This window comes from Peromyscus leucopus, unplaced genomic scaffold (assembly GCF_004664715.2).
Source record: "Peromyscus leucopus breed LL Stock unplaced genomic scaffold, UCI_PerLeu_2.1 scaffold_1435, whole genome shotgun sequence".
NCBI classification, from domain to species: Eukaryota; Metazoa; Chordata; class Mammalia; order Rodentia; family Cricetidae; genus Peromyscus; species Peromyscus leucopus.
In genome coordinates, this window is record NW_023504595.1 from 36,005 (window position 1) to 47,392 (window position 11,388).

The 11,388-nt window shown below is 38.6% G+C and overlaps 1 protein-coding gene across 5 annotated transcripts in view; it reads left to right on the forward strand.

Annotated features, from left to right (window-relative positions):
- LOC114688807 (vomeronasal type-2 receptor 116-like) overlaps positions 1 to 10,983 on the forward strand; it is a 42,776-nt gene extending 31,793 nt beyond the window's left edge. For 3 of the 5 annotated variants that reach the window (XM_028863318.1, XM_028863319.1, XM_028863320.1), the window contains 2 exons: positions 5,196 to 5,319; positions 10,082 to 10,983. In XM_028863318.1, coding sequence (XP_028719151.1) covers positions 5,196 to 5,319; positions 10,082 to 10,983 — 1,026 coding nt within the window. Of the gene's footprint in view, positions 1 to 5,195; positions 5,323 to 10,081 lie in introns of all 5 variants that reach the window. The other 2 variants (XM_028863321.1, XM_037201786.1) reach the window with 1 other exon arrangement.
- Positions 10,984 to 11,388: the final 405 nt, after the last annotated feature.

Consider the following 11,388-nt stretch of genomic DNA (forward strand, 5'->3'; position numbering starts at 1 on the left):
AGAGGGCCTGATCCAGTTGGGGGCTCCTCAGCTATTGGTTCATAGTTCATGTGCTTCCATTCATTTGGCTATTTGTCCCTGTGCTTTATCCAACCTTGATTTCAACAATTCTCTCTCATACAAACCCTTCTCTTTCTTGCCAAATGGACTCCTAGAGCTCCACCTGGGGCCTGGCCGTAGGTCTCTGAATCTGGTTCCCTCAGTCATTGGATGGGGTTTCTAGCACGATAATTAGGATGTTTGGCCATCCTATCACCACAGCAGGTGAGTTCAGTCTTTCTCTCAACCATTGCTACTCACAACTACAGGGAGACTACCTAGAAAACAGGACCCCCCAGCACTCGGGAGGCAGAGCCAGGCGGATCTCTGTGAGTTCGAGGCCAGCCTGGGCTACCAAGTGAGCTCCAGGAAAGGCGCAAAGCTACACAGAGAAACCCTGTCTCGAAAAAACCAAAAAAAAAAAAAAAGAAAGAAAGAAAACAGGACCCTAAGAAAGACGCAGGGATTGCCCAATGACAGAGAAATGGATGAGATCTACATGAAAAACCTGGACGTGAGTAGGGGTAATGAAGGGCAAAATTCAAGGGAAAGAGAGCTTACGGGAGCAGGAGATCCCAGCTGGATCAAGAACAGAGAGGGAGAACAAGAAATAAGAGACCATGATAAATGAAGACCATATGAAAATAGGAAGAAGCAAAGTGCTAGAGAGTTCCACAGAAATCCACAAAGATACCTCCATAGTAGATTATAATTGATATTTTTTAATATCACACATTTTATTTTCTGGATCTTAAGTTGGGCAGACACAACTTTAAATTACATCATTTAATATAGAAAATTCATCTCTAATCTGGGCTACACCCTCTTCTGGAAGCCTACATAAGGACATAGAAAAAGGAAACTTGTGCTATTCGACTGCTTGCTAAATTAGTCCATTTATTCCCTGGTATTAGAACCATAATCTATAGGACTTAAGTGTTTAATGAAGATCAACTGAGACATACATTATCATGGAATGAAAAGTTTCTCCTTCCCTGGACTTGGTATATACCTAGCAATTGTTAGATTATTTAGACCACTTCCTAAAAGACATCCTAATACATTTTCTGTATATATATATATATACATGAATAGAGAAAGTCAGAGGAACATAGTAAGGGAGACAAAAAGACATAGAAAGATTCATTTTTATAATTTCTGTTACTCTAAAGAACCCTAACTAATACAGAGACAGACCAATGTTCAGTGATGTATGTAAGTTTTAAGAATTCATAACCAAGCTAACATTTCTAAGGAAGACACATAAAGAACTCATACACACGAAAAAGTATGATAAATACAATTGGTCATGGAAGGCAAAGCTAAGATTAGAATACCAGACAGAAAAACAACTGTTAGGGGAGCTCAGCGGTGGTGGAACACGCCTTTATTCCCAACACTTGGGAGGCAGAGGCAGGCGGATATCTGTGAGTTCGAGGCCAATCTGGGCTACCAAGTGAGTTGCAGGAAAGGCGCAAAGCTACACAGAGAAACCCTGTCTTGAAAAACCAAAAAGAAAATGAAATAAAAGATAGAAAAACAACTGTTAGTAATCTATAACAAATATTGCAATAACAAAATGGACAATAATTAGTAAATAATTCTCAATAACAATTCAATGTTAATCCTCACATTTTCTTTTTTTTCGAGACGGGGTTTCTCTGTGTAGCTTTGCGCCTTTCCTGGAGCTCACTTGGTAGCCCAGGCTGACCTCGAACTCGCAGAGATCCGCCTGGCTCTGCAACCTGAGTGCTGGGATTAAAGCCGTGCGCCACCACCGCCCGGCAATCCTCACATTTTCTATCAATAATGCAGAAATTACAAGATTGCTTTGTAAAAATGAACATTCATTTCTGTTTGCAAAAACAAACTGAGCTTACAAGCATGGAAAGATCCTTTCTGTAAATATGAGGGAAATGGTTTTGAGGAAATGGAACATAATAGAAAATGACAGACTAAACACTTTGATGGACATGGATGGAAAAACTTCTCAACTAAACACTGACTAATGTAACTAAACAACACAACAGAATGGTGTGTCCCTGTGACAAACATGACTTCATTCCAGGGATACAGGGATGGTTCAACATATGCAGATCTATCTGCTAAGTAAACACGGCACAAAAATAGACTCAAGCATAGGGCAATATGATTATCCAAATATGTGCAGATAAGCTTTTACCAAAGTCCAGCATCAATTCAGATTTAACATTTAAAACAAACCAAAACCTGACAAAATAGAAGGAGGATATCTTGATTAATAAGGTTTTCTTTTTATTATTCCAACCTGATCACATTAAATTTTTTCTATGGCAATCCTATTGACAATATAGTACTACAGGGAGAGAAACTGAAAGAATTTCCATTAAAATCTTCAGGGAGGCCAGTGATTCTTGGTGGTGCATATCTCTAATCAAAACTCTCAGAAGGAGAGGCAGGTAGAACCTTCCCAGTTTTTGGCCACTCTGGCATGCATAGCAAGTCCAAATGAGCTAGAATTGCATATAGAGACCCTCCCTCTAAAGAAATGAGCAGATATTGGACAAGGATGATTTTTTTTGCTGCAGAGTAATACTCAATTGTGTAAATGTACCACTTTTTCTTTATCCATTCTTTCGATGAGAGGCATCATCCAGAGTAATGTAACTCAGACCCTGATACACAAACACAGTATGCCCTCATTCATTAGTGGATATTCAATGGAAAGAAAATGATAACCAGGCTACACTCCACAGCCCCAGAGAAGCAAGGTACAAGGATGACCTTAAGAGGGACACATAGATCATGCTAGGAAGGGGAAATTGATGAGATCTCCTGGGTAAACTCCTAGGGGTAGAGGACAGGGGATGGAGGATGGAGACATGAGGGGTTTGGATGGTCCAATTTGGCGAGGGATGGAGAGAGAGAGCAATAAAAGAGACATCTTGATAGAGTGGGACATTATGGCATTACCGGGTTAGGGAGAAACCTGGTGCCAGAGAAATTTCCATGATTTCCCAAGAATGACTCCAGCTGTGACACCTAAAGAGGGTGCCTGAACTGTCCTTCTCCTATAATCAGATTGGTGACTACCCTAATTTTTTCATAGAACCTTCATCCAATAACTATGGAAGTGGATGTAGCGCTTCAAAGCTAAGCACTGGGCCACATTCTAGGAGTACAGTTGAATAGAGGGGAAAGGGATTATTTGAGCAAATGTGGTCAAGATAATGACAGGGCAACCCACAGAGAAAGCTGACCTGAATAGTAAGAGCTTAGTGTCTCTCGGCCTACAGCAGCGCGCTTCCATGGTACCTACCTAAGCCCCTTGCATGTGGGTGATAATTATGTAGCTGAGTCTGTTTGTAGCCCCTAGCAGTGGGACAAAGATCTGTCCCTGGTACATGAGCTGCCTTTTGGAACCTATTCCCTATGGTGGGATTAATTACTCAGCCTTGATGCAGTGGGGAAAAACTTGGTCCTGCCTCAACTTGGTGTGCCATTCATTGTTGACTCCTGTAGGAGACATTACCCTTTCTGAGGAGTGGATGGGGTGGTAGAAAGGAGGTGTGGAAAGGAATGATGAGTGGAGGGAGAGGCAATTGTGGTAGTTAAGTAAAATAAATAATTCCATAAAAAGAAATTGGACAAGCATATATATTTTCTACACTCTTCTTGAAAATCGTCCTTAATCTTAGCAAGTACAAAAAGAAATGGTAAATATGAAATACAGAAATAAGGGAAGAAATGTGCCCACTGGTAGCATACACATTTAATCTCAGCATTCGGGAGGCAGGAGAGGAAGATATCTGTATGATCTAAGTTAACCTACTCTATAAACATAGTTAAGGTATACCAGCATACATTTTGAGATCCTGTTTCAAGAAAACCACAACAAAAAAGGAATATTTGTAGGTAATCATATTATGTAGAAAGTAAAAGAGGCCATGCATCAGGAGACACTGTGATTTTGACACAGAATTCAATACTGAACAAAGGATGCAAAGTGAGTATGCAATAATCAGCAGCTGTATAAATCAGTATATAGATCACTATCACCAGGTTTTGATTATATAAAGTTTTTGTATTATAAACTTTAAGAAATCCTTGAATTAGCCGGGCGGTGGTGGCGCACGCCTTTAATCCCAGCACTCGGGAGGCAGAGCCAGGCGGATCTTTGTGAGTTCGAGGCCATCCTGGACTACAAAGTGAGTTCCAGGAAAAGGCGCAAAGCTACACAGAGAAACCCTGTCTCGAAAAAAAACAAAAAAAAAAAAAAGAAAGAAATCCTTAAATTAACTTTAAACTATCTAAATTTTATTCCAGTTCCCCAAATACTTTCAGCCTTTGTAAGACACTTTGACCTCAGTAAACATTCCACCTTCAACCTCAATACATACCAACCCAGCACTTCTTCACCACAAATACAACAGGCTCTGCCTATTTGGCTGTTTTTCTCTTTGCACTCTGTTTTTCATGCTTTTCAGTGGTATTTACTGGAGTTATTGTTTCCTGCCAGAGGTTTGAAGAGCTATTTCCCATGTTTCAGATATCCATTTATCCTAGCTTTCTACACTGTTGCTGTGATTAAACACTGACCATCAGCAAACTGAGGAGGAAGGACTGATTACGCTCATGGGTTACAGTAAAGGGAGGACAAGGCAAGAATCTGGAGACTGCAACTAAACTCTGAAGGAACTTTGTCTACTGCTTTGCTCTGCTTGATTTTCCTACAGCCCTTATAGAGACAGCACTGCCCACAGTGGGCTGGACACTGCTACAACAATTACCCATTAATGAAATGCATAAATAATATGACAGCAGCTAGTTCTTGGAGAGAAATATTTTAGTTAGGCTTTTCTCTAACTTTTCAATGGGCTTTCTGTCAAGGTGATGAAAATTAACTAAAAAAAAATCACTTTGCACTCTATGGTGTTTGCCCACAGCAAACAATCCATTTTCCCCTAAATTTCTAAGATTGGGAAGCTACTCAACTTCACATCAGATTGTTTTCATACATTTTCTTGTTGGGCATTACAAAATATACTAAGTTTAATGTGGTCACTCATTTAGTGTATCTACAATAAGCTTATCAATATTTAAAAATGCTAATATAATGTAGTTATGGAAGGAGTAGGTAAAACTCCTGATATCACTATGCATCTAATTTTCCTCAGATGCTACCCTCTGTGTGCAGTGCTGATTGTGGTCCTGGATTCAGAAAATTCTTGCAGGAGGGAATTGCAGCGTGCTGTTTTGATTGCATCCCCTGCCCAGAAAATGAAGTTTCTAATGAGACAAGTGAGTGTTTGCTTCTGAGATAAATCCTTCATATAGATCATTTCTCCCAAACACACTGGCATGATCAAAGGTTCTAAAAGTCCACTGTACAAATAAATCATATCACTTTCCCAAGTTAGTTTTTATGGGACTATGATAATTAACAATGTCACTTTAAATAACATGTTATGCCATGACATACATCTTTGACTCCCTGAAAATCCATGGTAGATGATCTTTTCTCAGAGAAACAGTTTGATAATAAGACTATAATGTGAGGAAATTCTACACAATGTCTTAAATAGTGACTAATCTTTTCTGGAACTACATGTAGATTACATTCCAATCATAAATCTTTAACATTTAATATTTAATTTTTTTCTATTTCTATGTCTGTATGTGTCCTTACTTAAGATTATAGGTCCCATGAACATTCAGGAAATCAATTGAGAACAGACTAATGTATTAGATACATTGAGCTCTTTCATGTGGGTACTAGAAACCAAATCTAAGTCGCCTGTAAGATTAATGAAGAGTGTAAATAATTACTTGAAAAATTATAAGAAAATGTTCTGTGCGATGACTATTTCAAGCAATATGCAAAGAGCCCCCTTTTCAAAGGTTCAATGTGATTTGAAATCTAGGAAATCATGGATAAGTGTTGGCACATAATGTAGAAAATATTGAGTCTTATATTCAGTTTGTTTATATACAGCACACAATTAATAATGTCAAAAAGTAGATTAAAATGATTTCATATGAAAGTAACTAGCCACAATTATTTCAAAAGGTGTTGTCATGTACACAGTCCATATTTGTCAAATGATTATTTGTTTAGAGTTGGTTATACAAATGTCAGATACATAGATTTTTTCTCATTTTGCCTGTCTTCCTATATAATGAAAGACTTTAAAGGACATTTATGGCCATTAAGATGATTCAGAAATTATATCCCTTGCTACTAAAGCTGATGATGAGTTCATCCCTAGGACCCATGTAGCAGGAAGAGGTTTCCAACCCCTAGAGGTTGTGTTCTGATCCCTATGCAATCACACATACAACATACTCCAATTTAATTATACAAACTATAATGAAACTGTTTTAAATATAAAAACATAAAAGAGTAAAGGGTATTTACAACATTAAATACAGCAACAGTAAAATTTAATTATTTCTTTCATTTTCTGTATGTATGTGAGATGAGTGGTTATGTGTACACAATTGCAGGTGCATGTGAGAGTCATCCAAGGCCTTGTAGTTAGATTTACAGCCAGTTGTGAGACACCCAATATAAGTTCTTGGAACTGAATACAGTTCTTCCTCAAGAGCGGTACATTCTCCTCACAACTGAGACAACTTTCCAGTTCACTAAACAAATTAACCTATTACATGGGTCCCTAAATGCATTTTTCAAGAAAAAAGACTTAAAACCTAGAAACATGAAATCAATCTATTCAATTATTTGATGATTCAGAGCAAATATAGTCTCGTTTCATAAACTTTCCACAGTAGAGATTAAAACTTACGGATGGGGTACTTTTCCTCAAAACAAACCTTCTGTGCTATCACTCTTGCTCGAGTGTTCTTCTTTTATTGTGATCATGGCATTATGTCAATATCTACTTCACACTTGAGTACACTCACATAGCCTGGGTCTCACAATGACAGAAATTAGTGAAGGAGAAAAGTGATTATCTATTCCCAAAGGTGATGGAATCAAGAGGTAAGGCTTTTAAATAAGTATGTATAGTGGTTTCTACTTTCAAGATATGGTTACTCCTTCTTATGAACAAGACTTAGGGTTAAAGCATTCCTAAAGCCAGATGAGGACACAACTGAGGACATATTTATTTATTAAAATTTTACATTTTAATACATAAAAATTATACTTATGTAACATTCTTTTCTCATTATCATCCTCCTGTCTTCCTCATATAAACCAATCACTCTCATATTTGAGCTCTGTTGTTACTTTTACGTGTAGATTCACATATACATATAAACACACACACACACACACACACACACACACACACAACCTACTGATCTTGAAAGAACTCTATTGAGGCTGATTATGGCAAATATGGTTCTAGCAAGTCCTGCTTATCTCCCCCATTCCTTTTGCCTTGCTAAGATCCATTAGATTCCAGTGATAGTTTGAATGAAATTGGCCCAATCAGAAGGTGTGGTCTTGTTTGAGAAGATGTAGTCTTATTGGAGGAAGTGTGTCACTGTGGATGCAGACTTCAAGGCCCCTTAAAATTTTAAGCCATACACACTGAGACAGCTTTCTTTATGTTGCCTATGGATTAAAATATGTAAAATGCTCAGCTTCTTCTCCAGAACTATGTTTGCTTGAATAGCAACATGGCCCACCATTATGATAATGGACTGAGCCTCTTAACTATAAACCACTCATTAAAAGGTTTTTCTTCATAAGAACTACTGTGTCTTGTATAATATTAGAAGGACTAGCCTTAGTATTATTCATCTCAGGGTCTCAGGAGAGAGATCTATGAATGGTGAGAACTATTTTCGGGAAATAGAATCTCAGTACACCAAGCTCTTAGTCCAGTTATTTATTCTTCCCAATCTTCTCCATCCTCTGTACCCTGGGCATCCCAGTATATGTACAAGCAGTAGTCCCTTGGCTTCCAGGCATCCAGGGTCAAATGGAGGGGTGTTAAGAATCATATGGGGGGACAGTAATTGTTAATTATCATTTGTACCCCAAAAGGGAAGTGACTAATGGGGAAATGAATTAACTAAAGCTTAAATTCAGGTAATATCTAAGAAGAGGGATCTTATTGCTCAACTATAATCTTAAACGTGATTGGTAGAAAAATGTTAAGATTCTATAAGTTGCTAGGTCAATGGGAGAAAATAAAACTGTTTCTTTTTTTCCTGTGGCTCCTATCTGTCCAAGCTATCTGCCATTTTTTTCTGCAGGGTGGGGGAAAGTGTCATCAGTCGATAGGCAACCTGTGTACAGCTAGATGCCTCTGATGATAGTTAAAGGGAGATCTGGAATTTGAGGTAAGATTTGGGAAAGTAGGTATTTAAGCTTATTTGGCACATCTTCCAGGTCTTCTCAAATGGCTAGTCTGGATGCTTAAGTCTGTTCTTAGAGAGTACAGAGGTATCTCTGATAAGGTACTTTCCTTGGTCTGTGGATGGACCTGGCCAGATGCTGCAGGTGACAATAATTACAGGGAGGCTTCAACTGGGGTTCTGACTGTGCATAGCTGTCAGTGCACAAGGTTATCTAAATATTCCTAGAAGTGATTAGGTAAGGAGTTAGAGGTCTATTAAGTTAGAAAGACTGTAAAAAAAGGAGGGTCTGAGCTAAATTGTGTGACGCTATTACTTAAGATCCACCAGACCTAGGCAGTGTCTCTGTGTGGACTTTACTATAATTCAGGAGACTTATTATGTGGTGGTTTGGACTGTTGTTCCTGTTAGTCCTTCAGTGTGGTTAAAGGGGATATCTGATTCCAGTGCTGAAAGGGAAGAAATGAATGGGTTTGGGGGAAGAAAGCCTTTCCTGGGGATGTTCTCCAGATACCTTGACTGTATATGTCCAAAGAGTGATCATTTCACACTGTTAGCAATTCTTAGGGAAAAACAAATTGGGAAAACTTTGAAAGCACACATGATTCTCATAACAGAAGACAGCTGGTATATAACAAGCCAAATAACACCAAATGCTTTGGCTTCCTCTGAAGGAATTCCTTGATCCCTTCAGGTGGTGGCTTTGCCATAACCAGCTGAGTTCCTATAATATATTCCTGTGGCCCATAGCAACTGTGGTCATGGTTCACTTTATAGCAATAGAAATGAGGCTACAATCCTAAAGATAGCCACCAGGGTCTATTCCCTTATTTGGACAATTTCTCCTCCTGAGGCTGACTATCAAGGTCCAGCTACTAAAATATTGAAGTATAATTACAGAGCCTCCCTTGTGACTTTCCTAAATAATATATCTAATCAAAATTAAATGCTTCATCCTAACATGGGTTTCCCATTTTTTTTCCTTTATACACTGCCATTTTCCTAAAGGTCACATCTCTGTCCTCTCTATTCAGAGGCAATTCTTTGTCCTCCCTGTCCAAACACCCCTTCCCCAACTCTCTTGTTGCTTTATCCTTCTCTTTCATTCTCTATCTTATGATTTTGCTTCCTATTTCCTGGCCATTGACCTCTGGTGCAAACAAATATACTTTGTGTTGAGAACTTGGTCTTGACATGTCATGTGCAAACTCCAAGGGACCTAACTTATTCTGTTTAGTATTTTCTCTATGTCAAAAGGTTTGGGCTGGTAATATGATACTAGAAAGTGTACCACAGGACTTGTCCAAATAGAAAACCCAGTCTCCATCAATTACAAGAACAGCATTAATAAAAGAGATAGAAAGACTTCAGGAGGCACTATAACTATGGAATCTAAGACTACAATACACACTGAAAAGTAATGGTAAATTTACCAGTTGAAGTCCTTTCATCACAGAATTCAGAATATACTGAAATTACATGTACTTTCTGATAATATAGCAAATGGCATCATCAACACAGTTAAATAGACAACATAAGAGTGTTTAATTAAATCCTCATAAAATAACGAATGAGTATTTTGAAATGTAAGCATTGGTTTGCAGCAATGTACTTCAATTACATCATCTGAAACAAATGCTGATATTGCAATGCTTGCTTCTTCAACACACTTAATTTTAATATGTCACGAAATGACTGAAGCTGCATTAATCATATTTTCTCTCTCCATCAGATGTGGATAAATGTGTGAGGTGTCCAGAGGACCAGTATGCCAACAGAGAGCAGGACCAGTGCATTCACAAAGCAGTGATCTTTCTGAACTACGAAGAACCGTTGGGGATGGCTTTTGCCTTAATGGTATTATGCTTCTCTGCATTCACAATTCTGATTTTTGGGATCTTTGTCAAGCACCATGACACTCCCATCGTGAGGGCCAACAACCGGAATCTTAGCTACATATTGCTCATCTCACTCATGTTTTGTTTCTTGTGCCCCTTGCTCTTCATTGGCCAACCCAACTCAGCTACCTGTGTCCTGCAGCAAATCACATTTGGAGTTGTATTCACTGTGGCTGTTTCCACTGTCTTGGCCAAAACAGTGACTGTGCTGCTGGCCTTCATAGTCACAGCCCCTGGAAGAATGAGATACTTTCTGGTCTCAGGGGCACCCAACTACATCATAAGCATCTGTACCTTCATCCAAATTATTGTCTGTGCAATTTGGCTTCAAGTTTCTCCTCCCTCTATTGACACTGATACACACTCTGAGCATGGCCAAATCATCATTGTGTGCAACAAGGGCTCAGTTACTGCATTTTACTGCGTCTTGGGATACCATGGCTCGCTTGCCTTAGGAAGCTTCATTTTGGCTTTCTTGGCCAGGAATCTCCCTGACAAATTCAATGAATCCAAGTTGCTGACCTTCAGCATGCTGTTGTTCTGCAGTGTCTGGGTCACCTTTCTCCCTGTCTACCATAGCACCAAGGGCAAGGCCATGGTTGTTGTGGAGGTCTTCTCCATCTTGGTCTCTAGTGCGGGCCTGCTGGGATGCATCTTTATCCCCAAGTGCTACATGATTTTGTTTAAACCAGAGAGAAATTCTCTTGAAAAGATAAGGGAGAAAACTTCTTCCTGAACATTCATTTCATAAATTGTTACTGATAACTCTAGTGTTGGTATAGAACTACCTATTCTAATGTAATACAAGATGTATGCATTAGCTATTGATTCTCATTGTTTCTTCTAAAGATGATGTCAAGAAATACCATGTATACCACTTTTCTGTGGCCTACAATCTTCCACTCAGCCTCTTATTTTATAAGACCTGATTCTTTGATATTAGTGCATGTGAGATGTGTTTTCTTTCTCTAATGCAAAGTAAATAGAAATAAAAAATAATTCTTTTGATATATGAGTAAATGTGTGACACAGAATGTAAGAGAAAACAGAAAGTTTGTGGTAGATTGAATGAATGTTTTCAGATGATGAAACTAATTTTCCCCTTGCAGAAGAAGACAGAAAAATACTGTTGCGTTCTGGG